This window comes from Rhinolophus sinicus, chromosome 15 (genome assembly GCF_057876585.1).
Source record: "Rhinolophus sinicus isolate RSI-liver-muscle chromosome 15, RSI-T2T, whole genome shotgun sequence".
Lineage (NCBI taxonomy): Eukaryota > Metazoa > Chordata > Mammalia > Chiroptera > Rhinolophidae > Rhinolophus > Rhinolophus sinicus.
The window spans coordinates 109,293,277-109,316,128 of record NC_142515.1 but is presented as its reverse complement, the minus strand read 5'-3'; the positions used below and the strand labels follow the sequence as shown (position 1 = coordinate 109,316,128).

The window sequence follows — 22,852 nt, the reverse complement described above, 5'->3', positions numbered from 1 at the left end:
GGGAGGCTCAAGGAGATAAACAGAAATTGGGGACAGCTGCTCAATGGAGCAGTCAGAACAAAAAACCTCTATTGATTAAGTTTGCCATCTTATATGGACATGGTTTGCAGCACCCCAAAACAATTATAATAGTAACATCAAAGATCAATGATCACAGATAGCCATAACACATATAATAATAATGAAAAACTTCGAAATATTGCAAGAATTACCAAAATGTGACACAGAGACACGAAGTAAGCAAATGTTTTTAAAATGATGCATTTACCTGAAGATACTGAATATGTAACTTCCGCATTGTTTCCTTCATCGAGATCCTTTGCAAACACAGTTGTAACCAACATATTTACTGGTTGACCTTCCAGAACCTGTCAATAAAACAAATGGCTTACAAATTAGTAGGCAAAATTTTAAAAAAGAAATTGCAATGAATTTTAAGTGAAGAGCACACTACTACTAAGCATTTTAAAACTATTTTTAAATCCACATATAATTTAAATGTCTACCATATAAAAGTTATATGGGTGTGAATATGTGAAAAGAATCCACATTATAAATTTAAACATTTTACTCAATTTGAACAAATTATCTACAGCATGAAATAATTCTGGGGGCAGGGGGAGAAAATCAAATTAAACAATCTTAGATTTTGGATATATCTTAAGGATTCTAGCATCTTCTCATTCATCACTGTCTTAGGATGTTTTTTAAAAGTTGTTGTTATGGTCTAAAATATGATAAAGATAAACATAAGTCTTTATTTCAGGAAACATACCTCATACAGGAAACATACTTCATTAATTAACAGGAATGTTCCTGGAATACTGAAATTTACATGGGAGTTGAACTCCATGTTTAGAGTCCTACTGCCATGGGATATTTTAATGACATAATTAAGATCATAATGATAATATTTTGCTTTGGTAAAATTTTATTTAAATAAGCTTTGGAAGATTAAGGTTATTAACTTTCTCAATACTTTTTTTGAGTTGCTCAATATGGATAGCTGGCACACTTTGTCCAATTCAATAGTTTTGAAGCAATCGTTTTCAAAAGTATGAGTACCTCCTAGAAATAGTTACTTAGTAATTATGTACATGAAATAAAATGCTAATTTATTATTACACTATAAAACATACAAAAAACATAGAAATAAAAAAGATGAGATAATATAAATATAATTAAAAGTTTCTGTATGTGCCCAAGAGATTAACTTTTATAATTTCTAGATGTACTCCTCTCCACTTCAGAGCTGCATATCGTTCCCCTATATTTACCTAAGCATCTTAGGAACGTGTTTCGATTGCTCATAAAGAGTGCTGCACAAAGAGATACATGCAAATTATTGGAAAAACAATCCATGTCTGAGCATTACTGATAATGGGGAACCATTATGTTTGTATACTCAGGGCAGACGACATTATCATAAAACGACTGCTGTTGGGTGCTATTGGGGATGTGAGATCCCCAATAGCACCTATAACATTGCATTTTTGTATGGGATTTTTTTCTGACATATGCACAATTTCTGGGTCTTCTAGAAATGAATTCATTGCCACATGAAAACTGATTTGATAAATTCACATTTTTGACCACTAGATGGTGCTCAAAACAAATAACTAAGAATATTACAAATTCATTGCAAGGTTCCCACAAACCTTGATGTGTAATTCCGTTCCAGGGAGACACTGTGGGAAATACGGCCTGTTATCATTGATGTCGGTCACTGAGACATAAACCACCATGGTGGCGTTTCGCGGGGGAGAGCCATGGTCGGTCACTAGGACAGTCAGCTGATGTTGTACCTGATGCTCGCGATCCAATGCGACCCAACTGATAAATTCGCCTGCGGGACACAGAGGAGAACAAAAGACGCTGACACCGCATACTAGAATTCTGACATTATGAACCACATCCAAAATAATCTGTGGAAAGGAAAATCAAATACTATAAAATAGCTCTGAATAAAAGCGTAACTTCCAAGACCACATACATTTAGAAGTCTGGCTCTACGATTGAGAGAATTTTCTGAAGTTCCCTTGAAAATGACACTTTAAATTTGCCATTCTTTGCATTTCAACTTATCTACCATCAACTAGTTGAAGTGAAAATTAAAATCATAGAAGCAAATTATAAAATACTCTGTGAGAATTCAGTAATAATGCAGAAGATTTAAAACTCCAATGTATTCCTCTTCATACTGCTGTACAGAATAATGGAAAGAAGCAGTCCTGCTCTGACATCACAAGCTCTGAGTTGGGGTCCCAGTTTCTCTACCTCAGATACGGAAGGACCTGTCTGAGCCTACTGCCTTAGGGCTATCAGGAAAAAAATGCAATCATAACTTTAAAAGTATTTTGTAAGCCATAAATTATTACACACCTGGCAGTTGTTATCATCGGTTTAAAAATAATGGCTAAATAGCTTCCTGAAAATCAAATATATTCCTTAGGCTATGGTTTGCCTTTCATATATATAGTTATTTATTGTTATCTCACAAAATATATGTGTGGCGATGAATAATTACTTCCCAAATAACCCTTAATGCTTTACAAGCCTTATTTTACATATTTTTGTACTGAACTGTCTTCTAGGCTATTTCTCTCATGTTTCAGCCACGGAGACTCAGGCATGAAACTGTAACTGCCTTTACCTATTGTCAAGGGCTAATGGAGGCCCAGTGCTCGCTCTCTCTCTCTCTCTGGTAGCCTGTCTCTTGCTGTAGAGTTCCACCAGGCATTGGTTCCCTCACTATTTATGAAAATACCTATTTGTGACAAAGTCAACATCAAGCACCTACCACTTAATATTGCTTTTTCTAAGATTTTTGTTTGTTTGTTTCAGCCCCCTTCATCCAAATACAATGACATGTGAAACAAAACAAAAAGCTGAAATGAGGAACCAGAAAGAAAATTCACATTTGGGTATGTGGTTGAATTGGTGAGTTTAAATACAGTGTCTGTCTACTATACAAACTATATTTCTATGTTGCTTACGGTTAAGTGTGATTTTTAACAAAAATCACACACAAAACACCTGTATTTTTAAGTTCCAAACTGTACTTGTCCTCTGAAAATCCTAAATCCTGAACGACACGCAGATTTTTATTTGATGAACCGCCTCTTTGACAAGGAGCTCCTGTTTGGAGGTCAATGGTAAAAAAGGTTGTGAGGCTCAGCCATGGGCTGGGCATAGGTGATGCCAACGCAGGGTTCTGTGGGAGCTGGAGTCCTGATCACTACGAGACGGCTCCGAGCACCAGGAAATGGAGAGAGAGCATGTCTGCCATGTGTTGAAGGGTGCCTTCCACCCCTGTTTTGTCACACTGTTCCCAGACCTGGTAATGGGAACGGTTTACAAGTACATAGTCTTCTGTGACCTTTCATATGCTTTCACTCTTCACCCCTCAGAGCAGGACACAAAACATGGCAGGAATTATGCCCTTTGTTCATGATACGGAAGTCACACTCTGAGGTTAAGCTACTTGCTTAAAGCCTTACAACAAAACTAGGAATGGACACCTGGGTGCCGCAGTAACTGTAGGAGAGAGATGATCGTGGGGGAACTTGTAAGTTTACAGTCTTTGTACATTTACAAAGACAACGCTAGTTTTCATAGTTTCAAAAAACATAAATTACCAAGTGAACGAGAAGACCTAGAGAACTAGCATATGGAAATAAAGAGCAAAGGAGGGCCATGCTGTAGAGCTGTGTAGTTTGTCCCCTGCAGAGGGGGCCCCAGTTTAGGAGTGAAGGGGAGCGGACATCCAGCTTGCAGTCTTCTTGGCAAGCCATGTGCTCTAGTGAAAAGCTCCATCTGCTGGAGGAAGGGGCACCTTTTCCTAATGCACACAACAGGGCTTTTTAGAGTAAAATTAATCAGAACTCAATTCAAATTCCATCCTCTATAGGGCATGGGGCATCATTTACACAGACTGTGATATACATACATGGTGCCTCCAGGAACTGTACCACGTGCTGACCTCCCCTCACCTCCTAGCTCTGTGACCTCGGGCATGTTACTTGAGCTACCTGAGTCTCAGTTTCCCCACCTATATAGTTGTAGCATAATCATATTTTATCTGTAGGGGTTTCATGGGTTAAAGTCCTTGTAAATTTATACAATACAAAATTTTAAACATAATAACATTTTTATATTAATTTCATAATTAAGACTTGAAACAACTTACTGTAAATATCTATCCTCTCCTCATGGTTCCCTTGTCAAAATGAGAATGAAAAAATATATCAATAGAGTGATACTGAAATCTTAACTAAATGGATTGATTTCTAGTATTACATGGATGACATTTATATTTCATAATATGTTATTGGACATTTTTCAAAATCTACAAATGGAAAAGAATGGTTATGAAAAAAATTAGATTTTACACAAGGACTTATTCAATCCAGTTCTGATTATACCTCTAATTCAGAATAAGAGCCATTGTATTAGCAGTGTGGGTGAGAGGCAAGAGAACTATGCATCACTATAAGTAAAATTATATTCAATTTTTACTTCGTTTTTAAATCACAATACTCTAATCAATATGGCAGGTGCTAAAAACTAATTTTCATTATATGTTTGCACTAACATTATAACTAAAAGATTTGAGTGTTGTCAATTCCAATTTTAAAGGGATAAATGGAAGCTACAAAATGCTACCTGTATGAGGATTCATCTTGAAGAATTTTCCATCAGACAAAAGGAAATATGACAGCTGTCCGTTCTTTCCCGAGTCTCTGTCAATTGCTGTAATTTTGCCTATTACCCCTTGGGGAAGGGGACTCTCCTCGACTTTCAAAAACAACACATCATGCAAGAAGGTAGGGGAATTGTCATTCTCATCCAGGACATGAACAATTACTGAAGTGCTCACATTTTGTGACAATCTGTCCTCCGGGATCCGGGCGAACACTCTAAAATTGTATGTTTGTGTGGACTCATAGTCGAGCTGTCGCCGCAAATAAATCCAACCTGTGTAAGGGTGGATGCCAAACGCAGCAGAGTCTGTGCTGGGTTCCAGTGAGTACAGAATCTGGGAGGTTTTGTGCTCTGGGCCAAGGGGGTAGGCCTGTATTTGCAGTATTTGGGTCGTCAGCGAGAGAAACTCACTGACTTCCACTTGATAGACCAAATTTCCAAAAATCAAGGGCAAGCTTGATTCTTGTTTTTCGATAACGATTGTCAGCACTAACAGGGATGCTCGAGGAGGAATGCCGAGGTCCTGGGCCGTGACAGTCAGTGTGTGTTTCGGGGGCGCACCACCTCCCAGGCTGTCATTGAGGTATATCACACCAAGCCTTGAGTCGATGTAAAAGCTGCGTGGATTCTGGCTTGCAATGGAGTATTGGATGAATCCATTCCAGCCACTGTCTTTGTCTTCTGCACGCGCACGGTACAGGGCTGTGCCAGGCAGTGTGATGTGAGATATTTTAATCTCATCTGAGGCTTTGGGAAACACGGGATGGTTGTCATTGACATCGATTATACTTATGTTGACCTCTGTGCTGCTGCAGGCTGCGGAGCTGCCGAGCTGTGCCTGGACCGTGAGCACAAACATGGGCTGCGTTTCATGATCCAGAGGCTTCTGGGTTCGAATGGTGCCCAGCCAAGGGTGAACAGAGAACTTTCCTTGCAGATTGCCAGAAGAGATTCTGTAAAAAATTGGCTCTGAGGAATCTGAAAAAAAAAGAAAAAAGAAAAGAAACAAAAGAAAAGGAAAGGAAAGAAAGCATTGTATGTCAAAAGAATGTACCTACTGGAAACACTGAAATCTGAAAGTATTAATAGATATTACATCAATGGAGAATAGTGTGCAATGTTTTATACCTTCCTCAGCTCTCAAAAGCCTGTTGAAAATGGACTCAGGGTTTAAGACACATTAGTGGGCAAAGGTAATGTCCAGTAGACAAAAAGCAAGGCACAGATTTCTATATCTCTCTTCATTCGTCTTGCTTTAGGTAAAAGGGAAAGATATTCAGAAAATTATTTGGATACCTTTTTAATATATTTGAGGAAGCCAAATTAAGTTCATGTTGGTATTTCTTTATGATATCTACTTTTGAATGGCAAATACCCTCCACAGAAGTTGAGGGAAGGGACAGAGGAAGGGATAGGAGAGGACTTGGAGCATGACAAGGTCTTTGGACAAGTGACACATCTAAGAATTTATCCTGCATACAAACCTCTGTAAGTCATACAAGGACATTGCTAGAGCACTATTTGGACTACCAAAATACTACAAATCACTCAAATTGATAGCAAAAGGGAAACATTTAATAAAACATGGTTTATATCTAAGTTGAAATACCAGGTAAACTTTTAAAAATGAGACAGAATGATATACAGTTACCTGCAAAGTTGTCTACAATATATAGTAGGAAAAAAAAAGAGTTGTAGGAAAACAAAGATAGCAGGATGTATTTTTGTAAAAAAAATTTTAAGTGTGTGTATGTGTGCATGTATGTGTGCATGTGTGTGTTTTGGGGGTGAGTTATAAAAGACGTATACTTTCTACATTATAATATTTTTGTTTTAAACTTTCTTTTAAAAGTACCTATTACTTTTGTGATTTGGAAAAAAAATTGTAAGATAGAAATAATTTTGAAAGAACAAAGAGCAAGTCACATTGTGTGGTCTCCCTTCATTCTTTTTGCATGGAGAGAAGGAAAGATTTACTAAAGATTGTACAGCCTAAGGATATACAGGAAATGTTCCAATAATAGATTTCAATGCAGCATAAGGAGGAAGTACTTACTCAAGGACTCTTTCGCTTTCACTGTTCCAACAGGGCTGTCTTCGGGCACATCTTCATAAACTGAGAAAGTATACTTAGGCCTTTCAAATTCAGTGGGTGCCAAAATTGTCTGAAGAATGTGTATTGTGATGTCGGCATTAGTGACAGATGTGAGCCCGCCACCATCTTGAGCACAGACCACCAGCATAAGTGTAGTAGATTCCAAATGACTAAGAGTTGATGTTAAGTAAATAATTCCTGGGTAGAGGAAAGAAAGAATTAAAAAACAGATCACATGCAGTAAATACTGATGAGCAACAGTAACACCTAGTCTGTTGATTCTACTGTTGATTTTATATGGCAACTTGATTGGGCCACAGAGTGCCCAGATATTTGATTAAATGTTATTTTGCATGTTTCTCGATGAGATGAAGATTTAAATGTGTAAACTGAGTCAAGCAAATTGCCCTCCCTGCTGTAGATGAGTCTTGTTCATTCAGTTGAAGGCCTGAATACTCGGAGATCAAAGATTTTACCCTCTCTGGAGTGAGAGAGAATTGTTCCTACTGGGGTGCCTTTGAACTGGGACATGAACTGAGATATAGGCTCTTCCTGGGCCTTGAGACTGCCATCCTTCAGACTGGGGCTGCATCATTGGCTCCCCTGGGTCTCCAGCTTGCCCGCTTACCCTGCAGATCTCAGGATTTGTCAGCCTCCACAATTGTGTGAGCTAATTCCTTATAATAAATCTCTTTATATATATTATATATACCCTATAGGTAATACATAATATATATTTATATCCTATAATATATGGTATGATACAGATAAATAGAGATAGAGATAGCGATATATACAGAGAGAGAGAGAGAGAGAGAGAATCTCCCATTTATTCCATTTTTCTGGAGAACCTTAACTAATACATTTATATTCCAAACAAAGAACTTGAGCACATTTGCAAAATGATGGTCCAAAATATCTAAAGTAAACAATATTTTCCTAGAGCTTAAACACTGTATAGCTTCCAAATATATCAATTCATCAGAAAAACATAAATTGTGGTGTCATTTTTAGGCCTATCATATCACCCGCCCTGAATGTAATGCTAACAAAGTTGATTTGAAAGAACCGACAGTTACAGAGGAGTCTGAGACAACACTTTAAAGTTATATGTAAACAGGGAAGCACTACACCAGTGTTAACTATATAAAAAGGGCTTCGTTTAGAACCTCATATACACGTATATACTCATATATACTCGTAGTTGTCATTCAGAGAATGAATTCATGTGAGGGGAGGGGAGGGTCAGAAGTCCTACTTCCCCAAGGGAAATGCCTTGTTAAAAAAAAAAAAGAAGTTTTCAAGCCTTTTGAAACAAATAACACTATATAAGTGCCTGACCATACAAGGTAAATTCTTCCAATCTGTTTTTCACTAGGTTTTGAAAAGAAAATGCTCATTATCTTATTCCTTCATGTCTCATTTCACAGCAGTCTTAGAAGTAACGCCTTCACTCTAGGGTGTCTGCATTAATATATTTTACGCACACACATACACATATATACACATACACTTATATATACATATAAATGTATGTCTATCTATCTACACACACACACACACACACACACACACACACACACACACAAATGCTGATCTATCCAAAAATCCTCTATAATGATGGGAAAGTCAATATTGTATAAATAAGAAAGCTGTTCATCAATTGCCAAGCCAAGAATTTAGTTTAACATGATACACTCGTAAGACACTTGGACAAGAGACGCACAAATATTTTCCAGAGGAACACACCTTCATCCCTAGGGTTCAAAGATTCTCTCAGATAAAGAGCCAAGCCTACAGTAAAAAAATCACAAGACACCTGAGGAAATATGTTAACATGATTGAGACTGAGTACCAACAAAAGATTTTGACTGGGAAAGACTTCAGAAAATATAAATGGACAAAATGCTCTAGTTAAAAGACCAAATTTATCAGAATGAATTTCAAAATAAATCCAACCACATGTTTATGAGAAACACACCTGAAAAAAAAGGACATGAATAGGATGCAAGTGAAAGGTGGGCAATCGGACGTCATCTCCAACCTCTTGCTCCCTGACTCCTTCAATCTATCTGACACATGACATCCACATGACATCCCCTTGTTTCTGAACCCTTTCCTTTGTTTACATGACAGTTGTATTTTTGTGTTTATTAACAATTCCTGGGGTTTCTCCAATGGCCCTTCCACCTCCTCGGACGTCTAAGAATTTCTCTAGTTAAGTACTAAGCTCTTTGTTCCAGTCTCTGAAGGGTCTCAAAGAGTGTTCCCTGACCACCTACATCAAAAGCACCATGGCTACCTGTTCAAACAAAAAATTTCAGGCTCTTACCCAGATATTCTGATTGCTACATGTGGGGAAAGATCCAGGAATTGCATTTTTAACAAGCTCCACCAGCAATTTTTATTTATTCTAACATTTGAAAAATATTGCTACATAATCTTTCCTTCAAAATATTCGTGTATTTGCAACTTCAATAGTTATTTTATCCTAGCATCTCCCCATGTCCTACCACCTGCATTACAGTTCTATAGTTTTTCCTAGGTGGCACTTCTCCTCAGCATTTGTCAAGCTGACATCAGCTGGCCCATCAATCATAGTTAAAATGAAGAAATTATACATGACTCATCCTCTTCCATTAACTAATCAAATCAGTCACCATTCTTATATTATTTTCTTCTCAAAATATCCTCAATTAGTTCCTTCCTCTCTTTTATTACTATCTCCTTAGTCCAAATCTCATAACTTTATCCCTGGATTATTATAATAATCATAATATATTATATCATTGCTGTTAATTAATATATATTCCCTGTTTAAAATGTCTAGTTCTATAATTCACCGAGCACACTGCTGGCAGGGTAATTTTCCTTAAATATCCCTTTCACCATAATGTGCTAGTGTCTAAAACCCTTATGTCAGTCCTTATTTCCTGTAATAATCAAGTTGAAACTCCTCTCTCATACTTTGAAATTCCTTCATAAGACACTCCACTCAATGTATCATAGTTTCCCATCATTATGTAACCCCTCTCTCTGCTTCAGACATGAGAATCTCCTGCTGTCATAAATATGGGTAACAAGTGTGATGACAAAGCACAGCCCATGGGATACAATCAACTTTATTTTTTTAGAACAACTTTATTTTCTTTTCCTCCCATTTAAATTTATTTTGTAAGGCTAACTGTTCTTCTTCTACCCCTAAGTGAAAATTCAGGAAGTTTGTACAACTTCTGCAATCACCGTCGACCCATTAAAATCCTTCCTGTTACTTTAAGTCACAAAACAGTCTCCATTTCATAATTAGAATGTAAAAGTCTATATAATAATCAGAACTCTAAATTTAAAGTTCAGGTGGGGCAAATGCTGCAGGTCAGAAATAAACGGCTCCCCCCCCCCCCCCCCCCCCCCCCCCCCCGCTTGCTTCAAACCGCTAATCTGATGCTGCCTTAACAGAGCTAAGCCATTTCTCTTCACATTGTCCACTTCCTGCTTCCCTGTCTCCTGAAAAGCTGGCAGCGCTCGGCGCTTCTCCTCTGGCCCTTTCTGGGCATGATCTGAAACGACTCCACACCAGCTCTCTCTCTCACAAATGACCAACATCCAGGAGAAACCAGTTAGTGCTCTGCGCCCCTACAAACTCGTGGAAGGCAGTTTGTCTTCACCCCAGAAACCCCTCCTTTGTTCCACTGTCAGTCATTCCCCCTTTAGATTTCTCAAGTGAGAAACAAACTTGAGTGCGTTAGCCCCAAACTGCAGGAAACACATACTAAATTCTTTGTGCAGTCAGTAAGGTATAGGTACCCCACCCTGGGGGTAACCCACAAATCAAGGGCAGCTCTCTCCAAATTATCAACACCTTTTATCTCCAATGTATCAACCTTTCATACCTTTGACAAGGGGGGGGTAAATTTCAGAAGAATAATAAAGTCTAGTATCCCTGTGGAATATGGAATTTACTATTATATATCTTTGTTGAGTCAGTCCAAACTTAAATTTTAATTTCTTGCTACAAATGCTTACTATCACCAGGACTTCACATTTATATATTTATATTGTTTGCTTCCCCTGAATCACTACCAATTCTTCCCCCCCTTGCTAATATTACATTGGTGCAAAAGTCGTTGCGGTTTAAAAGGTTAAAAATAATTGCAAAATCCGCAATGACTTTTGCACCAACCTAATACAAATCAGAGTTATGTTGCAAGGTTCAGCTCAAGTTTCAGGGTCCATAATTCCTTCCCTGACTACTCTAGATTTTCCAGAGCTCCCTTCTGAAGCCCACACTATCTGTAGACATTACTTTCATCAATACATGACACTTGCCATCTACATTTCTTTTTCATGGAAGGCAAATACAAAGTCACCTTAATGAGCCTGTGTGACTCCAGTGCCGATAAACTAGATTACACCTATAATGTGAAAGTTATCTTTACAAAACGTGCTAACCCAAAGGGTAGCTGATGAGTCCAGGAAGAGGAGAAAAAAGGAGAGGCAAATGTTAGGAACACACACCTCAGTCCAGGCCATGGAAGTGAAGAGAGATCTTTTGCAAACAGACATCGAGTGTTTCACTCACTATGAAAAGCAGAGGAATGCAGAATGCTGGAAATCAACAGGCTTTCCTATTTTTGTCCTACTGGCAAGAATATCTTTATTATGGGGAAGTTCCATCAGCTTAGTTTCACCTGGTACTACGGAACATTAAAATGATGTCATCCCCATCATTAAAAGTCATTGCTCATTTACAAACTTTTCCAGACATGACTGGGATTTCTGGGTAGTGTACCTAGAAGGAGAAGGTAAGCCTGGCATGAAGCCTCATGGATTTAGTTTCTATGATAATCATGGTTTTTCACTATAACCTGATCATTGGCATTCAGTTTGATACATCTATAGAATGAGCTTGCTTAATGTAAGTCTGATGACAAAATAATTTAAATATGAAACACCATCTTGTGAAGCTTCTGAGGAGTCAGACAGTTGGGCTTCTTCTGGTCAAATAATACTGCTGTTTGTGCCAATAGTCTCATTATTTGACTTTGGGAATATAATTATTAAGTCTCTTGCCTTGTTCTATATGTATTTTTTTCTATATTCCTACATGTTTCCACAGATTTCTATATTCTGGTCTGGACTGAGTATCTATCTATTTCTTTTCCAGTATTGAACTTTAAAAATTATTGTACTTTCATGATATGTTTTTTATTTTATTTTTTATTGAGATATAATTGACATACATCATTGTATTAGTTTTAGGTGTACAACATAATGATTTTATATATGAATATATTGTGAAATGATTACCAAAATAAATTTAGTTACAATTATTTTTTCTTGTGATAAAACCTTTATGATCTACTCTCTTATAAACTTCCAAATATACAATACAGTATTAACTATTGTCACCATGCTGTGAATTAAATTCTGAGGATTTATTTATTCATCACTGGAAGTTTGTATCGTTTAACCACATTCATCCATTTAATTTTGTCCCCTGACGCCCCTGCCTCTGAAAACCACCAATCTCTTCTTTGTATATGTATATGTATTGTTGTCAACTCAGCTAGACTATAAGCTTTACTGTGGCAACAATTTCACCTCATTCTTTCCTTATTAAACAACTGTTTATTTTGTACCTACTACATGCCAGGAACTGTGCTAGTAACTGCGAAGGCAACACAAAGCAGAATAGACAGTGTCTGTGGGGGACAGACATTAATCAAATAATCGCAAAATATGTAATTATAAAGAGAAGCTGTGGTACGATATCAATCTGGGCACCAGAGTTAATGTGGTTGGGGAGAGAGATGTCGGAAACACACCTCCATGAAAAGGTGACCTATAACCTGAGACCTGAAGGATGAGTTAGGCCGTTAACTGCAGGTGAAGATGTGAGTATAGGAAGAGGAGAGGAGAGGGTACAATCAAATGATCTAGGCAGAAGACAAAATAAGTAAAGTGCCTGTGGAAGGAAGCACGGCAAGCTCAAGGAAAGAAGAAGGAGGAAGAGGAGGAGGAGGAGAAAACAGGAGGTGGAAGAGGAAGAGGAAGAAGTAGCAGGAGAAGTAGTAGCAGCTGGTGTAAGAAAGGAGCACAGAGATCAAAGAGAAGAGTTATTGGAGCTGAGGCCACAGAGGAAAGTGGGCCAGTCATGAAGGGCCTGGTTGACCATAACAAAGATTTGGTATTCAGCCAAAGAGCCATAGGAAGTCATTAATGATTTTAGGTAGGGGAGCGAAATGACCAAATCTGTTTTTTTATATTTGAACAAGGTTCTTTTTATGTCTATATATATATAAATTTTACTAGGCTTCCTCTGAGCCAATGACTACTTTAGTTGGCCTTCAAAGCCAATTTTGTATAATGCAACAATTTCTACTAGAGAACAGGAAGAAACCAATAACTTTTCTTTGAACACTCACTGCTTAGAAGAGGGGAGTGTTAGGATTAACTTTGTCCTTCTATATGCTGAATGTTTCAAAACATTCACTTTTTTTTTGATATTTGAAAAGGAGGCAGAAAACTTATTTACTTGAATCCAACATTCCTAAATAACTGAGCTGTCTATTAAAGTTGAGGAGACACAAAATGTAGCTTTATAATATATATTACATGTAAATATGCATATATATAATAAATAATGAAATTATAGATAAAATGAATAGCTTTTTTTTTGCTTATATATTGTCAGCTTAAAATTTATGAAATTACATTTTAATACTTTAATAAAGTGATTATTTGGCTTATTTTTTCATGACACTTGCAAATTATCATTAACCACCAGTGCATCGGACCAAATTTAACATTAAAAAATAGACACCAATTCATTTGTGGAGCACTGATTATTTTATTCTTCAGTTACTGAGTGCCTGGATTTATACATACCAATTATAATGTGCAATAATGTTTGTCTATTCTCTTTATCTTGTCACTTTTTTATTTAAAAGAGTACCCTGCTGGGATGAAATTTGTTTTAATTGATAGATTAATAAAAGAGCTTGAAGGCAAAGGTCCTCTCTTACTTGAAATCTAATATGTATATAAAATCATGTTTTTCTATTAATTAAGTAATACTGACTTTCATAATCAAACCTCCTACAAAAGATGGGATATTCTTAACCAAGCTGGTAATTCATAGTTAGAAAATCGTCTGTAAGTCATTATTAAAATTGTAAGCTATGGTATAGTTAAGAATAAAAACAGGCACAAAATCATGACCTTTCCCAAACATGGAGTCTAGAAATGTGGTTTTCTCAAAAACAGAAACAGACCAAAATCTGTCATCAATAACAATTTCTTATCAGTTATTGATGTTTATGGTCTCTCTCCTATATTCAGCTTGTGAGAATACAGAAACTTATTCATCAAAGAGATGACATTATGCTATTTATTTGGTACACAAATCTGGGTAACTAAATTGTAGTGGCTGAAAGGAATAGAATGGATTCAAAATTCTTGACAACTAAATTATTAACAACTAAAACAATTCTTAAGAATAGTTTACCCATTTTGGAAGATTCTACTCAATTGTATTTATTCAATGGAAAAGAGTAAATAAATCAAGAGATAATTTGGTAATTCAAGTAGGATTTTATAGGAAGAGATCATTTTTCTATCCTAGTTAGTTGAAATCAATGGAACCTTTATTTATCTTAGCTTTGTCTTTAGTTTTTTTTTAAAAAGTCATAATAATAGAAGTAGCCTTGAAAGGGATGTCCAAGAAACAAATTTGAATGTCAGGTTTACCATATCCCTGAGCAAGTCTCACTAAGACTCTTAGGGTCTTCAGTCTCTTAATTTGCAGATGGGCATTAAACATCTGCCTTGCTTATCCCATAAGTTGATATGAGGCTCAAATAGGCAATATACGAAGAGATGCTGAAAAGTATTATCTGAGACAGAGCAGTACAGGGATAGATCACAGGTTTAGACAAGGTTCAAGTTCAAGTCTCCAGTTTACCAATCATGTATCTTTAGTTACTGAATCCCTTTCTGCCTCAATTTCTTCCTCCACTAAATAAGAGAGTTGAATTATAAGGTCCCCTCCATCTCTAAGGGTCTCTGATCTTATACTGGAAAAACAAATGAAAAAACTCTAACATGCTTTTGTTTCCTATGAAAGTGACATACACTGATTAGGTGTTGTTGATTAACTTTAGTCTCTGTGTTGCAAATAAAAGAAAGAATTTGTTTTGGCGTGAGCAGGCTCACATCCCTTCTGAAATGAGATGTGGTATGGTTAACTACATACCATAGTGTTCTGAATGTAGGAAAGTGGCAATTGTGAACAATTATGAGATTATTAGATTGTATACAATCTAAGCATAAAACTAATATTAGAAAAGAATCTGCCCTTGAAATAAAGAAAAACAGAGTCTGTGCTACATTACTCTGTTAAAATCCACACACCCATACAAATGAAAGATTACAGCTAAACACCGAGGCATAGCTGTCCTTGTCAGACAGTTTAACTCACTCAGTTACCCTAATTACTTGCTCTTCTGTAGTGCTAAAGCTGGATTTTGTGTACGTCACAACCAAATGTAGAACAGACAATAGACAAGGCAACATAAACTGTTCTTGTAAGATGTACAAAAGCAGGAATTTTTGTTTTATTCACTGATGCATACCAAACACCTATAACAGTGAGTGGTACATAAATAAATAAATATGCATTGAATAAATACATATTGAAAGGATAAACTTGCTTCCATTTTCTACCTTGAATAAACAAGTTACATTCTTTTTAGAACTTGTATTAACTTTTATTTATATCAACTTACTTCTATAAAAAGAGGTGAAGGGCAAAAATCTAATCAAAGGTTAATTTCTAGCAAAAAAAAAGTAGTTGGGCAACAATAAATGACCCACACAAATGCTTGCAATCTCAGTCACCTTAAAATAATCTGAATTAGAAGTAATGTTTGTTTCAGTGTAAAATTACTAAGTAAATAACACAAACACAAAAAATAAAGGATTGCTCTTTTTATGCTTCTAAAGAGAATACTTCAAACAATGTAGGAAAAAAATCTTCATATAATTTGTAAAATGGGATTAAAAATACATAAAAAAAGAGCTATTAATAAATATGCCTCTGTGTTTCCTCCTTTTAAAACTCAAAACACTGTGGTCCTCCTTCGCCCACATCAAAGGAACCCAACTAACTGAGAATAAAAGAAATGAAGGCTCAATTCAGTATCTCTCTCCTGGTGCCTAAACACATTTTACAAAAATGTTCTTTGAACTAACAACACACTTAGAAAACCAGAAACAGACCAGGAAGATAAACCCGCAAGAGAAAACAACCATGACATTGCCACACCCCCTTCCAGTTTTTTCCAAAACATTTTTCTTACCAGATGAACACAGTAAGTCAAAGAGCTCTATTTTTAATGCATGAGTCTTGGTTGTGGCACAAATAGGTCAATGCAAAAATCTCTTGTCTTCAGGAAAACAAGACAGAAAATGAGCCTATAACACAATGTAAGCTTATAGAATAGCATGTCTGGTACAGGAACCATCAAAACAAAAGGCCGAAATGGAGTAGGGAGCAAATTAATGAATGTCTCTAAGAGAGAATTTTAGAGTAACTCGAGAGGAAGTGACAATGTAGAAATTTGCTCATCAATTCTCAATAGTCTCCTCATACAATATAACTAGACTTGTATATAACTATAAAACTATACAACTACGTAATCAATTGTATAAAAACTACAACCTATATAATTATATAAGTATATATAAATATATACATTGATGTTTATATATTTAGTATATAAATCTAGAAAAGTGCCAGCCAGTACAGATAAGCTAGAGAGAGAATGAGAGTCTAGGATAGTTGTGAGGAAAATGGCGGTAGGTCACAGTGTCACTTACCATGCTGTGATGGGGAAAGAAGATTTTAAATGAAGTTTTGTTCTGTGTTATCAATGATACGCCCTTACAATTTCTTAAGAGAATGTAATAAGGATTTAAATCACTTTTTAATTATTTCTAAACGTCATTTGTTCTTTTATTCCACAAATGTATATTGATAGAGTCAATTTCTTGAGAGTATTTACATTGGCAGCCTCCGTAAAGACAGGCCTCATGGGTGAAGAAACAATGCCCAGCTTTCTATACATTACAACAAAAACACAAATCCAGGAGAGGGAAACTATATTCCAATACTGCTCCCTGTTCTATGAGAGCATCAACAGTTAAATTAGCTTTTACCGCATGGCCTGCAAGCCTAACTATTATGTACGATATTGAAAATGTGTGTGGAGTTGCAATCAACCACCAGATGAACTTGAATTCAACTGTTCAGATCGGAGACTGCCTCTTTACTAGGCAACCTTTTTCCCATGGCTAGTCATGATGCTATTCAAGCCTGTCGTAAAGGTTAAAGTAAAGCATTACCAGCCCTCATGAATTTCTCAAAAGTTGTGATTAAGTGCAACCAAATTCTAAATACTGTTAGACTGAGAAATGTCTTCAATCTAAATGCAATGACAGGAAAATAATATATGCACTGGCCAACAATAACCCAAGGCTACTTCCATTATGAAATTCATCTTTGGTTCAAAAAAAAAAAAAATTACCATGATAGTTCCCTAGATAATGACTCACACAATGCGTTCTCCATAATTAACAGTGGCATTTGTCTTATACCTGGTGCCAGGAATGGAAGCCTGTGACTGACTGAAGCCAGCACGGCAACAGAGGTCTCCTGTAAAAACAGAACACTGTATGGCTCATTCTTGAAGCTCTTCCAGGGGAAACTAGATGATGAGTGTGTTGATGTCTTTTAAAAATAATCTGCTAAATGCTTTTCGATCCTGTGCCCTGATTACTGGCTGACCTACGTAATTCTGGCAACGCTAGTGCCCTGGAGGGCCTGACATCTTGACAAGCAGTTAAGGTCCTCAGTTTAGAGGAATTTTGAAAAAGCCAAGATAAGCAAACTAATTTCCTTAAAAAGTATTTTCTTCTGATCTTTTACATATTAAAGGAGCCACATCAGTGGATTATTTTGAGCAAGGAAAGTTCTGCCTTATAAAGATGGTCACTGTAAACATGAATCCCTTGGCCAGTCACACGCTCCAGATGAAGTACACTTTCCAGGCAAGAAGCAGTGACTCTCGACCCCTCAGGGATGGGTGAGAAGACAAGGGAACTTGGTAGATTAGATGTCCTCTGTAAATTACTGTTTATTACTAATGAATATGGTCGTTGTAAAGACCCACAAGGACGATGTACAGAACATGGCTGGCGTGGCCCCTGACCTTATCAGCATCATCACAGTAGAAACACATTCTGTCCACGCTCACATCAGGTGTTTTAAGAAGAAATGTAATCTTGAAAAAATTGTCTGCACTCCCATGTTCACTGAAGCACTGTTCATGATGGTCAAGTTGTGGAAACAACCTAAATGTCTACCAATGGATGAATGGATAAAGAAAACATGGTATATACACATAATGCAATGTCATTTAGCCTTTAGAAAGAAGGAAACATTGTCGTATGTGACAACCTAGATGAATCTGGAAGGCTTTATGTTAAGTGAAATAAGCCAGTAACAGAAGGACAAATACCACATTGTTCCACTTACTTGAGGTATCTAAAATAGTCAAACCCATAAAATCAGAGAGGGGAATTGTGGTTGCCAGGAGCTGAAGGGGAGAGGGAAACGCGAAGTTGCTAAACAATGGGAACAAGGTCTCAGTAAAGCAAGATGAAAAAACTCTAGAGATCTATTGAACAATATTGTACCTATAGTCAACAAAAAAGTATTGTACATTTAAAAATTTGTTAAGAGGGCAGATCTTATGTTACGTGTCTTACTATAATAAAACAAAATGAAATTAAAGCAATTTAAAAAAATTTTGCAGGTTCAGTTTGGGGGCAGAATATCTCTAAAATCTCAAACATATTACAATGTAATATATACTTGAAATTTTATGTTTTCTTGTAATAAAGTATTTCAAACATTATTTCATTAGAAACAAACGAATAGGAAGGGGAGGGTAACCTCTTAAATACTGATTATTTCTAAGAGACTCAGGTTGCTTATAGGACTTCTTTGGCAGACATAATTATCATATTAAAGACCTAAAAGGAGCATTAGGTATTATTTTAAAAACAAGGAAACTAAGATCCAAAGAGATTAAGGGAATGTCAGTGCTAGTATAAGAAAGGGATGTCCGCACAACACTCTTTACACTAATTTGATCTATTAGTACACTGAAACGATGCAAATCATCCTTAGATGACACAAGCATACAAATGGAGGGACATAGGCCAAAGAAATATTACTGGCCAGCTGTTTCACATAATTTCCTGCCTTTAATCCTCACAAAAAAATTTGCAACATAGGGATTGATAGCATTCCTTTTAATAAGAAGACTTAGGCCAATAAAGGCCAGGAGACTAGTAGGAGGCCAGCTGGGACTGAGAGCCAGGTATCACCTAACTACCAAGTGCCAGCTCTTCTCAACATGCCTCGCTGCCTTCTGGGAGGTGACGTGAGTCTTGCAACATCCCTGCTAATGGAAAAATCACTTTTGCTAATTTTCTGGCTGTTTCGCAGAAGCTGTTGATTTCAGGGGAAAACTGTTCCAAAATCACATACCTGTGGTAGAGTCGATGGTAAACAGGGATGACAGGTCGCTGGGGAGGAGCTTGTAAGCCACGGTTCCATATATCCCAGAATCCCTGTCAGTGGCAAAAACATTGATGATCTCAGTTCCCGACTGGGTCTGCCCACTGATGCTCGTCACATAGGTGGATGGGTTAAACACAGGTTCATTATCATTCATGTCCTCCACTTCCACACGAACAAAAGCTTGGGCACTCAGTCCACCCTGTTGGATGAAGCAGTGATTACAGACGGATCTCTCCTGAACACTGGGATACAGAATAACTGACAAAGATCCTAGAATAGACTTTTGAAACAAATTATATATATATATTCTTTAACGTGAATGAAATTACCACTTAAACCTCCTATTAGGCAATAATTTCCATATTCAAAGAAAGTTGTCCTGATGTCCAAAGAGGAAAAAAAAACAATCACTTTTACCCTCAGGATAACTTTTAACTGCTAAGGAGAAGGGGTCAGGGAGTACTGGCGGAGGATGCAATTTTAGAAAAGATCATTGGTGAAAGCCTCACTAAGAAGTTGCCGTTTGAGTAAATACTGCCCTACCTGAGGGAGTTCAGATACCTGGAGGAAAATCATCACAGAAAGAGGAAAGGGCAAGTGCACAGGCCCTGAGGCAGGAGTGCAATGCTCATCCCAGACCTGTCCGGGGAACAGCAAGGAGTGGTGTCGGAGAGGCAGACAGGTCATGGAGCGCTCTGTGGGCCTCTGGAAGGACCGTGGCTCTGACCCGATGGAGGGTTTGAGAAGAGGAGTATCTTCATTTAACTTGGATTTTTCACTGTTACTCTGGCTGCAGAACAGACTGAAGAGTCGCAAGGGTGGGAAGAGGGAGACCAGTTAGGAGGCTGTTTAGAATCACCAGGTCTGGAGTAGGTGGTGGCAGTGAAGGTACTTATCCTAAAGACTTGGGGCCAGATTGGTTTTGGAATTCTGGATTTTTCAAATTTTAGAAAAGTAGTACAGTGCACAAAATAGTGAGAAGTGGATCCCATGCTGTTTATTTTGTATCCTCTCCATCTTAAAACAAGGAGAAGGGGAGAGAATACAATAGAATAAAATAACCCTCTACAGTTTTTACTTTTCTAAAGTAAAACATATGTTCCTACTTTAAAGCACCATTTTCCATTTGCATCTTGTACATTTTGCGACTTTCATCTTTGACAAAAATCCTTGGTAAGTCACACAGCCTGGGTTTTCTCACTCACTTATCCTCCCCCTTCTCTAGCTGTCTTTCTCTTGAAAAAAAAAATCTTTTTTTTCTGTTTTCTACTATGGCCGGGAGGCACTGAGCAAGGAGGAAAAAGAAAGACAGTGGAGAAGTTTGGCAGGAGACGAAGGGAAGACTGCTGCTGTGTGGATCTGGAGGGTGCACGTGTAAGAATGAGGCAGGGCGGGAAAGAGTCCTGTTGGGGATGAAGTTACCGATGAATCCAGAAATGGCTCTCACGCTCTGACATTCCATACACTCAGCCTTTGGGGATTAAAAAAGAATTAGGAAATATGTCTTTAGAAGTAGTATGATTTTCCTTGTTCTAACTTGACTAAAGGGCCAGAGCCAGGCCAGCTATAAATTAAAACGGAGAAATAAAAACAATGGAAGCTCCATCTAGCCTGTATGTGTAAAATGCAGATTGGCTCTCTATGTTCAGCAAACCTAGGTGACATGTAGGTCCCCAGGTGGAGTGTAATAAGAGGGGACTGTAGACCCATTATAAGCAGATAGAAAATACTGTATTACCATCAGACACAGACCCCGCTGGTTCTCCAAACTGTCTTCCTGTTAATTCCTAGGCTGTCCTAAATCAGGCAATGCTACTAACAATAGGCAAAAGATCAGGTGGACAGAGTGAAAAGCATATTGTCACAGAACAATTAATCTTTTGGCAGGAAAAGTATTAGTAAAAGGAGTGTGCCCTACATGGGACACTACTCCTGTCATTAATAAAAGGATTTGTTCAAATCTAGGTTTTAGAAAGCGATATCTGAGGCAGCAGTCAAGAGATGTATCTTAAAAATAAAGAGGTTTCTTAGTCAAAAAGTTGGGGAAATGCTGAGTTGACCAAATAAAATGGGTTCTTAGTCTCAGGACTTCTCACAGAGCCTTCCCTATTCACATTTCTAGAGCGTGGTGAATGTGAGGTGTTCCCTACCCTTATTTACCACAGAACCCTCTTTGGAAGAAGCATCTTGGAAGACAAATATCCCATGGAAAACAGCGTGGGGAAAAGCTAATCCAAACTCACTTTCTCCATCCCTCAGTGTTCACCTCCCAATCCTCTGTAACTAAACTTCTGTCCAGCTTGTCGGGACTGTGCTGATAACACAAACTCTGAAAGTCTCTGAGCCAGAACCACCCAGCTAAGCTGCTTCCAGATTACTGCCCCTTAGAAACTGCATGAGATGACAAATGTTTCTTATTTCAAGCTGCAAAATTTAGGGATCATTTGTTACACAGCAATAGGTAACTAATACAGCCTATAAATTCCATGCATGAATATTTCTTAACTTGGTTTTATCGTTTGTCTTTCCATCAAGTCATGTTCATTTTAATATAATTTGAATCATTTAAGTTCTAAAATTATGCCAACAGACTCAACCAATCTACCTGAATCCCAGTCCTCTCAAGACACGCTGCAAAATCTGGGGGTAGTTTGGGGGAAGTGTCAAGCTTGAAAGCATATGGAATTGGAGGCAGGAGGGCTGCCTAGGGCAACCAGCAGATACGGGAAAATTTCTACCATTATGTCTACTTTGGCCATTGTCTACTATCCATTATTTCTGTTCTTTCTCTCTGGTGCTTCTGAAGAGTAGAATATTAATATCTATCCTTCACATCTCTCAGCTCTTGTGGGCTGTGGTTTCCTTTGCCAATGCAGTCTTGTCAATACTTCATGATTCAGTGAACAAAAGCAAAGGGAAATGGGTATCCAGTTTGTTAAGAAAAAAAACAAAAACAAATCCAACAACAATGAGCTGTAGTGTCACCAAAGACAAGAGAAACAGTGTTCAAAGAATAATTTCAAGTACACTGAGAAGTTGAAAAAATGAAAATGTAGAAATGATCCCAGGATGTGGCACAGCAGAAATCCTGGTCATAACAGCAGTGTTCATACAGAGGCAGGTTGGGAAGGACGGACCAAAGAAAGATTGCAAGTGAGGAAATAGATTATTTTAAATACATTTGCTCTGAAACATAGAAGAGGAATAAAATGGTTTTCTAAAAAGGTACATGAAATCCAAAGGAGACTCTTTTTAAAGATAGAAACTATTATTAGGCCTTATATACTTATGGGACACAGTCAAGAGAATTTGAGAAACTCGTCATAGAAGTGATATTCTTAAGAAGGCTGGAATGGATGGGACCCTGAACAGTAAAGGGAGCTGCTTCTGATGTAAACAGGGAC

General features: G+C 37.4%; 1 protein-coding gene across 3 annotated transcripts in view; it reads right to left on the bottom strand.

The window, feature by feature from the left end:
- Nucleotides 1-22,852, bottom strand: part of DCHS2 (dachsous cadherin-related 2) — a 275,852-nt gene that overhangs the window by 119,777 nt on the left and 133,223 nt on the right. For all 3 annotated transcript variants that reach the window (XR_016019065.1, XM_088792569.1, XM_019733266.3), the window contains 5 exons: nucleotides 19,416-19,647; nucleotides 6,761-6,997; nucleotides 4,666-5,682; nucleotides 1,659-1,846; nucleotides 269-368 (listed from right to left, as the gene is read on the bottom strand). Coding sequence is in view for 2 of the 3 variants with exons in the window: in XM_088792569.1 (XP_088648695.1) it covers nucleotides 269-368; nucleotides 1,659-1,846; nucleotides 4,666-5,682; nucleotides 6,761-6,997; nucleotides 19,416-19,647 (1,774 nt within the window). In the remaining variant the exon portion in view is untranslated. The remainder of the gene's footprint in view (nucleotides 1-268; nucleotides 369-1,658; nucleotides 1,847-4,665; nucleotides 5,683-6,760; nucleotides 6,998-19,415; nucleotides 19,648-22,852) is intronic.